Raw genomic sequence first — 13,380 nt, forward strand, 5'->3', positions numbered from 1 at the left:
ACAGAGTACAGAATAATAATTGTAAAGATGCTCAACAACATGAGAAAAGATATGGAAACTCTGAAGGAAATTAAGAATGACATAGCAGAAATAAAGAATACGCTGGAAGAGATAAACAGCAGATTAGTGGAAGCTGAGGACTGGATCAGAGAATTAAAAGACAAGGTTAGAAAAAACCACACTCAATCAGAGTTCCAAAAAGAAAAAACAATTAAAAAACAGGAAGACAGTTTATAGGAGCTGTGGGACAACATGAAATGTAACAATATTTGCATCACAGAAGTGTCAGAAGGTGAAGAAAGTAAGAAAGGGGTAGAGAACCTGTTTGAAGAAATAATGGCAGAAAACTTCCCTAACCTGATGAAGGGGGAAGTCATACAAGTTCAGAAGGCACAGGGAGTCCCAAGTAAGAAGAACCCAAAGAGGCCCACTCCCAGACACATCATAATTAAAATGCCAAAAATTAAAACAAAGAGAGAATCTTAAAGGCAGCAAGAGAAAAGCAATTGTAACCTATAAGAAGCTCCCATAAGGCTGTCAACTGATTCTCAGCAGAAACTCTACAGGTCAGAAAGGAATGGCATGAAGTATTCAAGGAAATAAAAAGCAAGGATCTGAAACCAAGACTACTCTATCTAGCAAGGCTATCATTCAGAATATGATAGTGTATGGTGAAATAAAGAGCTTCCCATACAAAAAAGGCTAAACGAGTTTATCACCACCAAACCAGCATTGCAAGAAATGTTAAAGGGACTGCTGTAATAAGAAGTAGAAACAGAAAGAGAAACACAGGCATAAAGAAATAAAATGGCAAGAGATAAGTACCTATCAATAATAACCTTAAATATAAATGGATTAAATGCTCCAATCAAAACATAGGGTAGCTGAGTGGATAAAAATACATGACCCAAATATATGCTGTCTACAAGAATCACATCTCAGAACAAAAGACTTATACATGCTGAAAAACAAAGGAACAAAAACTTCTTGAGGACTTTAAAGGAGGGATCAATAGCAATACAGTCATAGTAGGGGACTTTTAACACCCCACTGACTTTACTGGATAGATCTTCCAGACAAAAAAAAATCAACAAGGAAACGGTGACTCTAAGAGACACACTAGATCAGATGGATTTGATTGACATTTACAGAACATTTTACCCCCAAACTGAAGAATTTGCATTCTCCTCAAGTGCACATGGACATTCTCAAAGATAGGCCTCATGTCAGGACACAAAACAAATCTCTACAAGTTCAAGACTGAAATCATATCAAGCATCTTCTTGGACATTTATACCATGGAATACTATGCATCTTTAAAAAAAAAGGAAGGCCCCTTACCCTTTGGGACAGCATGGATGGACCTGGACAGTACATAGTGAAATAAGCCAGTCAGAGAAAGACAAGTACCATATGATTTTACTCATGTGGAATCTAATGAACAAAATGAACAAGCAAGCAAAATAGTGACAGACTCATAGATAGAGAGCAGACTGACAGCTGTCAGGGGAAAGGAGGTAGGTGGGGGATGGTAGAGGGATTAAGTAAAAACTCATGAACACTGACAACAGTGTGGTGACTGCTAGGAAGGTGGAGGAGGGTATAGGGGGGATAAATAGTGACAGACAGAGACTTAACTTGGGGTGGTGAACACATAATACAGTGTACAATAGAATTGTGTACCTGAAACCTGTATAATTTTGTTAACCAGTGCTACCCCAATAAATTAAATTTTAAAAAGTGGAATAACTGAAATTCTCATAAACTGTTGGTGATAATGTTAAATGGTAGTCACTTTGGAAAAGTTCATATAAAATTAAACAGACCTCAAATACATTCCAGCAATTCTAATCCTAGAGAAATAAGATATGTCCACTGATAGATTTGTGCAAGAATTCATAGAAACTTTGTTCATAGTGGCCCCAAAGGAAAAAACACAGATGTCCACAAATGGAGAAGACATTAACAAACTTAGGTATATTCTTGCAACAGATTAGTATTCAACAATAAAAAGCAATACATTACTAACACATGCAGCCAACACAAACAGATTTCAAAATTATTATGTTGAGCAGAAGAAGCTAGACACTAAAGAGTACACATAGTATAATTCCATTAATATGAAATTGTTGACCAGCCACACTAATCAATGACAGAAGACTGGTGGTTGCCTAGGGCCAGGATGGGGAGGGTAAGGCAGAATGCAAAGACACACACACTGGAAGTTCCTGCAGTAGATGAAAATATTCTACACTTGACTAGGGTGCTGGTTACATGGATGCATACATTTGCCAAAATATAATAAACTGCACTCTTAAAATAAGTTCATTATATTATTTGTAAATTATACCTCAATAGAGTTGATTTAAAAATAAGGTGCAGTAGTCCCTCTTTATCCACAGGGATAAGTTCCAAGAGCCCCAGTGGATGCCTGACACTGTGGATAGTATTGAACCCTATACTACTCTATGTTTTTCCCCTATCCATACCTATGATAAAATTTATCATAGGTAAATTTTATTAATTAGGCATAGTGAGACTAACAATAACTAATAATAAAATAGAGCAATTATAACAATATACTGTAATAAAAGTTATGTGAATGGCTTTGGGCCATTATAAAGTGAAATAAGGGTAACTTGAACACAAAGACTGAGATACTTTGATAGTCAATCTGATAACCGAGATGGCTACTAAGTGACTCATGGGCAGGTAGCATATATGGTATGGATACTCTGAACAAAGGAATGATTCACATCCTAGGTTGGATGGATCGGGATGGTGTGAGATTTCATCATGCTACTCAGAATAGCACCCAATTTAAAACTTATGAATTGTTTATTTCTAGAATTCCCATTTAATATTTTTAGACCATGGTTGATCACAGATAACTGAAACTGCAGAAAACAAAAACTGCAAATAAGTGGGGGGGGGGAATACTATATTCCCTTCCTTTTTTTTTTAATCCTCACCAGAGGACATTTTTCCATTGCTTTTCAGAGATAGTAGAAGGGAGAGAGAGAAACATCAATGTGAGAGAGACACACTGATGGGATGCTTCCCGCATATGCCTCAACCAGGACCTGGAATTGAGCCTACAACCAAGGTACGTGCCCTTGACCCGAATCGAATCCAGGACCTTTCAGTCCGCAGGCCAATGCTCTAACCGCTGAGCCAAACTGGTTAGGGTCCCTTACTTCTATTTTTAATAATTAAAGCTACCCCTGGATTAATCCTAAGCAAAGGAATTAAGCTTTTCCTTGCTTATTGAGAGTTCTTGACATCTGACCCGCAGCAAAGGGGTCTTCATAACAAAAGGTCTTGGAATGGAGCAGTAACTGCAGCAGCAGATCTGGAGAAAATATATTTCCTATTTTGATAATTATATTGTAGTTATATAAGTGAATGTCCTTGTTTGGAATATGCAAAGTATTTAAGGGTAAAGAGGCACAATGTATATAACTTGCTTTCAAATACAGTTCATAAATGAAGGTTTTTTCAGGCATCTACATTTTCTATTTATACAGGGTGTCCCCCAAAAATGTATACACACTAACAGCTGAGAGCCCAGTTTTGAAAATGAAATGTATTTTAATAAACACTGCCTTTATAATTATTCAAAGTGTGTGTATACATTTTTGGGGGACACCCTATATGACTGAGCTAGCAACACAAACTTCTGTAGAGCCTGCTGATTTTCTGGAAGGGTCACCCACATTCATGATAAACAGCCACTAGATGGCAGTCGGTGATCTCCTAATCCCAGCAGCCTAGGTTTCTACAGGCAGCATTTTAGACTCAATTATACTTAAAGCACCAATATTAGTCAACCAATACATTCAAATTAGATGTTTTTACAATGGCCTACAGGCCTTACATGATCTGACTTTTCATTGCCATCAAAACCTATCTCTGACCTTCTCTTTAGGTTTGTGTTAAGTGTTAACTTTTCAAAGAACTTCTCTGACCCTGCCATATAAAAGAGCAGCGGGCTACATGCCATCTCCTTCACTCTGCTTTATTTTTCTTCAGCCCTTGACATCTTGTCTTCCTCCCCACACTCCCAGAATGTAAGTTTCACAAGGATAGCCTTTATTTTGCTCACCGTGGCATCACAAATGCCTAGAAAAGGGATACATAACCAGGCATGCATCTTCTCTTTCATTTTTCACTATTACTCACCAGTCTTCAATTTTGAAGTCCATTACACCTCCCCCACGATCCTACCCTACCCTGTACCCTAATGGAACTAGACTGTGAAGAGATTTAAATGTCAAGCACTGAAGTATTTTGTGGAAGGAAGTCATCAACAGACTTAAGCAGCAGAGTAATCCTACAAAAGCAGTGCTTTAGAAAAATGCCTTTGGTTAGGAGGTGGTAAAAAGTAGCAGGACTGGAAAGCAAAGATGCAGGAGACACTACAGAGGTAGTTACAGCCAAAGTCTCCGGGGTCAGAAGACCAAAGGGTTTGATTGATAGCCTACCAGAGCTCCATGACTTTAAATAAACTGCTAATTCAAGAAGCTCTTTGTGCTCCAGTTGCTTAGTGTGTAAAATGAAGGCAGGAAAAATACCTACCTCATAGGGACTTTACAGGTTATGCTTACCCTATGCTTAGCACAGCGCATGGTTAAGTCAATTTTAGCGCTGCATGGAGGGAAACAGGGAAAAGGAACAAGCAGATATCTGTTCATTTATTCAACTTAGTTTTAGATGTCCCTTTATTTACATGTAAATGTAGTCTTCTATTTCTTTCTGCTGTGTAGGACCTCCCAATGCAGAGAACTGTCTTCTAGGGACTGTGTGATGTGTTGAATTGTGTCCCCCCAAAAAAATATATTGGGAGTCCTAACCTCCAGTAACTCAGAAAGTGACTTTATTTGAAGTCAGGATCTTTACAGAGGTAATCAAGTTAAGATGAGTTCATTAGATGAGCCCTAATCCAATATGACCAGAGTCCTAATGAAAAGGGGAAATTTGAACACAGATATAGACACACACAGAGGGAAGTAACAGGGAGCACACAGACATCTTCAAGCCAAGGAGAGAAGCAGATCTCTCTCTCACAGTCCTCAGAAAAAACAACCCTGGGACACCTTGATTTCAGACTTCTAGCCTCCAGAGCTGAGAGACAGTGTATTTCTGTTGTTTAAGCCCCTCCCCCCATTTGTAGTACTTTGTTACTGTAACCCTAATTCAGAAGGGAAGAAAAGCCCCTATGTGTACTCATCTTCCTCAAGATATCATAAGCCCCTTCAGGAGGACTGTTTTCAGTCATCTTTGTATCCCTTTTGGAATACCTGATCTCATGCAAAAACTTAGTAAGATATTATTATTTTCTTTTTTCAAGTTCATCTTTATTGTTGGAAGTATTAGATCCCTACCCCCCCGCAATATTATTTTAAATTCTAGCACCTACAGACAGTGGAGCTCAGTAAAAGCTAAACTTCTCCCACTACCCTTTCAATATATTTTTTCCTTGACAGATTTCTTTCTTTTGCAAACTGACAAAATTTAACTTCTGAGACACATTCAAGTAGTAATCTCAACTCAGTAATCCTAAACTGGAGCTAGGGTTTGGCAACATCAAAAGTAAAATTTGTCTAAATTTATCAGGAGTTATATACAAATAATTAAATATAAAATACCCCGATCTTTAGGTAACTATGCTCCAAACTAGACCTGACACAGAGACGTATATAGGAAATACCAACAGAGAAGTTAAAAGCATTAGTTTGACACATGAATACATATGTAACAAACGCCACACACAGGTCAAAGATAAACCTATCAAAGGTAAGGAGGGAAGCGCAAGGAAGGCAGCAGTCACCAGAGCACCCTGCTCCAGGCTCAGCACTGGGCCAGGTGCTCACACGTCGTCATCATCATTACCTCACCACCTACAGTGAGGGACTCAGGCTCAAGTAGTCAGACGGCTCTGTCCAAGTTCAACCAACAGTGTTGGAAGCACACTGGAACCTGGAACTGTGTGATTCAAGGAACAAACTCTTAGGTAAACAGCATATGAGGATATATACCTACAGTATATTATCCTTCCACCTAGAAACACGAGCATGAGTTACCTAATTTATCCCATTACATTCTTAATATGGCAAAGAAAAAGGCAAAATTCAATCCCTGTTAAACCGATTCTCAAAAGCCTAGGTAGCTATAAAAAAGGAGTATAAGAGCATCAAGGGGGCAAGCTTATGTGTAGACAGAACCTGACATCTCTGATCAAACTGCTTTGTTGAAAGGATATTCAAGAACATTCACAGGATTCACAGGCTGAAGAGCAACAACAGGATTAAGTGCAAAGTGAATGAGAGGATAAGGGTGGCCACAAATTATATTTATAATCAGTTACAAAACAAGCCCACCCCACTATTTCAGGAAACAAAAGTTCACAAGGACTGGGAGCCTTATTCAAAATGCCTACTCACTCAGAACAAAGAATTCACAATTTAAATTAAATAATATAAAAAGATCACCAACATGACTCAAGATACCAACTCCAAACTTTATGGCATCAATGTTTATTCACCACTATCGGTGACAGTTCTTATATATATAGGAGTTAAAATATATATTAAATGTTCTCAAATTCCTTGCTTGATAAGCTATCCTAAAATACCTATCAATACTGTGCAAGGCACTTAATGCCACCGAAAATGTTAGTATTCAACAGCAACCCAGGCCAGGTAGCTCAGTTGGTTAGAGCGTTGTCCTGACATGCAAAGGTTGCAGGTTCAATCTCCAGTCAGGGCACATACAAGAAGCCATCAACGAATGCATAAATAAGTGGAACAAATTGATGTCTGCCTGTCTCCCCACCTCCAATGAATGAATGAATGAATGACCCAATAGCAATGAATGACACCTGGCTTTAATCTTCATCTGTACAGCTAAAGGCATGCATTGGTACAAATCGACATGATTTTTATTTATCTAGCTCCTGCCAACTGACTTTTGTGTCCAGTGCTACGATGCTTCTCTGAAAATGAACAAAGTATACTTAACTTATTTTGTGGTTTCTGGTAACTTTCTGAAATCACTTCTTCTTAAAGTAGCTGAAAAACTGGATACCCTGGTCTTCATAGCTGATCTGTGGTCTTTTTCAAATTCCCAAAGTTAATCCTTTTGAAAGTAAGAGGCACAAAGAACCACAGGGCTCTTCTACAACTGCTTACTGTCATTTTAGGAGAGGGTGCTCAAGACAGTATTAAGCCTATTAATGCCCAACCCCTCATCCTGAGAACTCTATGGTAGAAATTACAGAGTGCAGGCTGTAAGCCAAATCTTGCTTTTAAGTTTTTCCCCAGAATGGATTTTAAAAAGGTTAAAATAGTTGTGAACACTAAACAATCTGCAGAATCTCTCAAAAAATCTGATGACTTGGGGACACTGGGCTCATCCTCCCAGTGGAAAACCAGCAAGAGCTAAGAACCCTTTTCTTTAGATATAAAGGAGGAGTTCCACTCAACACATTCTAATAATCGCCATTCCCTTTTGGTTTACGCATAGTATGCTTCATAAGCAATGTTCTAAAAATAAACCAACACAAATTACATACATTATTCACTTTGAACACAGATGACCCAAATTCTACAGGGTTAGGAATCTTTTGGAAGGCCAAAGGAGATATAAAATGAAACAAATGAATATGTGTAACTGGGTGGTAACATAAACACTCAGCAAGGAACTAGCCCACGTAACTTTAAAACGCAGTAATTTTACTCTACAACCATAGTGAAACATACCCTAAGAACAACAACAAAAGTCATTAACCTTCTTCAGTAATCATACTGCTGGTGGTGGCGGTGGCATTATTCTAAGACTGTTTGGTATTTACACAGTGAGGGAAAGAAAATGAGTAACGATGTTGATGCTGTTGAAAATTAGGGTTTCAGTCTAGGCAAAAGTAAATAGACAAGTAAAATCAAAGTTAAGGAAAGTCCCCAGATCACTTGATTTTCAAGTATAACATGAATTCATGATATTTTAAAAACAAAAAACACAACTTATTTCCTACCTCTAATCACAGAAAAGGCCTAGAAACAATGACTAACTCAGTAGGAATAAGCATCTTAAATGCCCAGATTGTGATCTCCAAATGCTATTTCCCATTAAAAGGTTTCTTAGAGAAAGGGCTAATAAATTCAAGAACAATAGATCGCCATTTTGCAACCTGAAATAAAATAATGGATCTAGGAAATGATCAATCACAAAACATCACACAAAAAGTCAACCAGATAATAGGTGCTGTCTGATAGAAGTGTACACCACCACCTAGGAAGCAGTCTAGCAAAAACCAAAACCATGGAGAACCTATAGATTAAGACTAGAGAGACTCTTCCAACAATATCAATAAGGACCTTAGGAATCCTCATTCAAACAAACTTAAAATTAGCAACAAAATTTTAACAGTTTGGATATTTGCTATTAAGGACTTGCCTTAAAGTTTTTTAGGTGTGATAATACTGTAGTTATATTTTAAAAACTTAAGGTCTGTATCTTATAAAATATGATGTCTGAGGTTTACTTTAAAATAAAATAAAATGGAGAGAAGCAGAGACATACCACAGATGAAACTACATTGGCCAGAGTTGATAAATGAAGTTGAGCTGAATACACAAAGGCATTTTGCCATTTTCTCTCATTTTGTATATATTTGAAATTTTCCACAAGAAAAGCTTTAAAAAAAAGACAATAATTCTACACATCATTGGGATTAGTGCATTTCACAAAATAAAACATGGATATGTCTCCCACCATTTCATATCTGAAATCAAGACACATTTTATACCAAGTGGTATATATCGGTTTAATTGGTAGGGTTTTTTCTTAGAGGTACATAAAGTGGTATATTTTAAAACTCACTGCACCTTAAATTCAATAAAAAAACTGCAAAATTATACATATACAGGGTGGGGCAAAGGTAGGTTTACAGCTGTTCTTATGAAAAATACAGTAAATAATAGAAGAATAAACTGTGTTTCATGTACTCACAACTGTAAACCGCCCCATCCTGTATTTAGATATCTATTTCTCCTTAGCTAAATCATTATTTGCATTGTACTTGGAAAGGAAGAATTCGAAAAAACTCTTGCATGCACCTTGGCCAGGGATGGAACCTGCAACCTGGGTACGTGCCCTGACCAGGAATCCAACAGGAGACTTTTTGGTGTACAGGACAATGCTCAACCAACTGAGCCACTTTGGCCAGGGCAATAACATTTAATTTTTAAAAACTGGTTTAAGTTTACGTACTCCATTCACTACTGGATAAAAATGTTGGAAATTTTAAAGTATTTTTCCATTCTAAAATTTTAATGTAACAATTACATGTTTTGGAAAAATTACGAAATAAAACCATCTCCCCTCTACCTCCATAGAGCAGTTAAGTACTAGAATAAGCAAAAGCACTTCTCCAGCTCAAATAATCTTACTACAAAATTTATACTATATTCACAAAGTTCTTTAACTGTAAATAAAGTCAAAATTACTCTCCAGATTAACTTCCTAAGTAATAAAATTATTAGATACGAAATCCATTCTGGAATTATGTTTCATAAAACAATTTCAAAAGCCGTGTAACTGTTAAATTATAAAACCTATGACAAATAGATAAAGGCCCAGTTATTGGTATACACACTGAAAACTGAATGCTCAGGGGGAGACAGAACATTCTGCTCTTTTAGACATCACCAGTGGGCCATGAAAGGGGACCTAAGGCATCTAGGGGTCCCTTATTCAGAAGCCTCTGTTCACTCAGCCTCTACCTTATTTGTCCTCAGACACACTAAAAGAAACTGTCAACTGGTGACAACAGTGGTTAGTACCTAGGGCTTTGGGGTATGTCAGACATGAGTTGGTATCCTAACTTTATAATTTTGTACGGGAGTAACCTACAAATCTCAATTTCCTTATCTGCAAAGTAAAATACAGATTATCACCAACAAGTTAACGTTAGTAAGAGTACAGTGTCTGAAAAAGTGAAATGAAAGAGGAATTCCTCAAATAAGACAACTAAAAAGCCTCAAAGTAAAAATTTTTCAACACAGTAAAAGAATCCAAAGGAAACAGACCCTAAGGAGCTCAAGGCAGGAGCCCTGGATTCGTTTTGACCCTGCTACAACCAGCTCCACTTCCAGGGACATATTATTTCATGTATGTAGGTTCTAGTTTTAAGATCTACAAAATCAGGGGACTGAAAAGCCTTTCCACCTGTGACTAAATTACCAGGATGCTATTACTGGTGTACTTTCAAAAGTTTCTAAAATTTTTCATTTAAATGCTTGGTTTTTATAGTTTCCATTATGACTGAGCTACCAGACATAAGAACATGCAGGACTACTTCCTTAACTAAGTTATCAAAGGTCAAATTGCTAAAAAGAGGCAAAATCAAAATTCAAACCAGATCTAACTGATCAAACTCTATGGCATGATTCTTCCTCAAACTCTCCTGATTACCTTCTGGTAACAGCGCGCCTTTGCAAACGACAGGAGTCAAGGAACAGAGTCAAGTTACCTGTCAGGTGGGGCTTGAACTTCTGAGACAGTACGCTAACCAAGTTAATTAATTAGACATTTCAGCTACTTAGGAGGCTAGAGAAAAAAAGGCAAAATCATCAAGGAAAGGTATTAATTGAAGACAAAAAAAAAATAAAGCACCTTCGATACTACAAGTAAACGGGGTCTGTTCATTCACATATATTTCAGGAGTCAAAGTTGCACAGGATTAAATATCAGCAAAATAACTGCTAGATTATCTGTACTATTCACTTGCTTTTATGCAAGTATGGAAATAATTAAGAACAGAAATAACTAGGTTAACTCACAGTAGTAAATGGAGGAGTAACATAATCCCAAGTACATATAATTCTGCTTTAGAGTAAGGCATAAGGTCTAAATAGATAACCCAAAGTAATAAACAATTTGTGTTAAAATAAAGTACATGACCACCTATATACATACCTCCCAAGTTATAGGTTGATTCAGGCTAATGTAAAATTAATTTCCATGTGGAGAGACCAGGACAGAGGACTTCTAAATAATACAATAAACAGTAACATCGCCACCTCCTTACATTAGCAAAAAATATGTTTTATAACACATCAGCTCCACAGGAAATAACAAAACTAAGACACAAAAAGAAAATGAGCACCATTTAAATTCCCATTGCACACTGTAACCAGCTTAGCTCCTTGCTGTTCCTTAAACCAATCTGGGATTACTGGTTTTCAAATTACCCACACACAGATAATTAAGAGGCAAATGCACACACAAACATATATGCACTCACATTTAAATGTGTTGGTTACCAAGCATTTTACAAAATAAAAACTTTCACAACACAGCTGACCAGAAATGGCGCAAGAGGTGAGGTCACCTACCACTTTAGCTCTATTGACTGAAGTCATTACATGCTCTCAAACTTTAGGTAGCCGACAAAACAACACACACCCCTGCGTGGTATTGTCATGCAGAAGGGCAACCTAGGAAAGCCTCTGAAATGCATTTTATCAGCTCAGAAAAAATGAGATGGTATACAACTCCACATAACATCAAGTAAATGGAAGCCTGTCAAGAAAACAATGCATTTTTTTTTCCTGAACACGAATTGTCTAAAAGACAGTTTCCAAGACCCTCTGCAGTTAAATGTTAGTACAAGAGAAAACTTCTTTAACTGAGCCTCACTTGCAGAAGCCCTCTACTGGGCGTTTCTACTAAGCCGTGTCCAACTTTTGTGTTTCCCACAATAGCGCTAAGGTTATGCATCCTGCTGATAAAACCAGACCTGTGGCACTTAATACACCAAACCAGAATCACCAACAGGGTTGGCTGAAGACCTTTTCCTGTGGCTATTGTGATGCCCGCTCCAGAAGGTATGTGCATTCAGAGCGAGGACTTGGGGTGTAGGGAGAGGCGAAGCGGTAAGAGACACCGGCTGTGCACAGTGACCTGCCCGCACACTGCAAGCAAGGCGATGCGCCCTGCACGCTCAGGAAGATGACTAACTCAGGGGAGAGCTCCTTGATCTCCTCTGTAAAAGGGAACATATGGCTGGGAGACAAAAATATGGCAAATTCATTCAAGAATTTCCGGACGGCCTACCGTACAGACGGAGGAGGCAAGTTAAGACGCTCGGAAGCAGGTATGGAAAGACATACCAGAGTTCCCGGCCAGACCAAGAGCGATCCACCAGCTCCGTGGGGAGGCCCAAACTAGGGGAGCCTGCGGTGCCTCCTCCGGAGTTGGGGAGGTAATGACCGGACGGGCTCTGGGTCTCCTCCAGCAGCCCTTTCCAGCAGGCACGGCGCCGCTGGGACCCAGGCCCGGCCCTCGGCAACCGACGCTCCCTTCCTCCTACCAGGGTCACGGAGAGCCCCTCTCCAAGGCCGCGCCGAGGCCATGTGGCTGGGGCCGCAGGGCGCCCGGACCCGGTGCCCGGTCTAGACGTGAAACAGAGGCGAGGAGGTGCGGGAGGAAATCCAAAGAATGGGATGTTGGGGTTCAAGACTCACTTCCTTTGGGCTTTGTCCTTCTTGGCCTTGGTCCTTTTCTTTCGGGCCTGGAGCGCAAGCACTGCAGGAGAGAGGGATGGATGAAGGGCGAACGTGGAGGCAAGGAGGCGACCAAGGTGAGGGTGGAGACCGAGCAGCGGCGCGAGGCCCGGGCGCGGGGCCCGCCTGAGGGGCGGCTCCGGGGCGAGCGCCGCGGCTTCGGCGGGGCGGCCGGCCAGGGGGCTGGCGGCCCACGGGGCGCAGAGCGGCGCCCAGGCGGGGGGCGCCGAAGGGGGCTCGGGCCGGGTCAGGGGGCCGGCGGGTGGGGATCTGCGTCGCCCGCGGAGGGCGAGGCTCTGCAGCGGCCCCGGGACGCGGGCCGGCCTGGCGGGGAACAAGGGGCGATGACTGCCGGCGCGGAAGGACGCCGGGGCGGAGGGGCGCGGACCCGCAGCCCAGAGGCGGGGGTTGAGGGGCGGCGCCACCTCAGTGGAGGGGCGCCGCACGCCCGGGTACCCGACTGCGGCGGTTAGGCGAGGCTCCCGGCGCTGACCCGGGCCTCGCCCCGGGGGGCCGTTGCCCCTCGTGGCGAAGGCCGCTCACCGCTCACCTTTCCGCTCCATGGCGAGACCGGTAACCGCCTGGCGCCTGCGCACTGGAGAGGCGGTGACTCCCGCTCCCGCCGCGGCCCAAAAGCAAGCCCGCGCACCCCGCCCCCCCAGGTCCCGCCCCGCCCCCGCCCCACGACGGCGCGCGCCTGCGCGGAGAGTGCGGAACCTACCACCTGCTCCGAGAGGGGGGGCCGTAAACAATGCGGCGGGGGAGGGGGAGAGAGGAATGCGGCGCGTCCGCCGCGAGGGAGTTGGCGGCGGAA

At 41.1% G+C, this 13,380-nt stretch overlaps 1 protein-coding gene across 2 annotated transcripts in view; it reads right to left on the reverse strand.

The window, feature by feature from the left end:
* The window catches only part of SRPK1 (SRSF protein kinase 1), a 70,735-nt gene extending 57,591 nt beyond the window's left edge, over window positions 1-13,144 (reverse strand). For both annotated transcript variants that reach the window (XM_087817359.1, XM_087817360.1), the window contains exons 1-2: window positions 13,117-13,144; window positions 12,528-12,588 (exon numbers count right to left, since the gene is read on the reverse strand). In XM_087817359.1, coding sequence (XP_087673485.1) covers window positions 12,528-12,588; window positions 13,117-13,129 — 74 coding nt within the window. In that variant the 5' untranslated portion in view covers window positions 13,130-13,144. The remainder of the gene's footprint in view (window positions 1-12,527; window positions 12,589-13,116) is intronic.
* Window positions 13,145-13,380: the final 236 nt, after the last annotated feature.

Source organism: Miniopterus natalensis, chromosome 5 (assembly GCF_054644295.1).
Source record: "Miniopterus natalensis isolate mMinNat1 chromosome 5, mMinNat1.hap1, whole genome shotgun sequence".
NCBI classification, from domain to species: Eukaryota; Metazoa; Chordata; class Mammalia; order Chiroptera; family Miniopteridae; genus Miniopterus; species Miniopterus natalensis.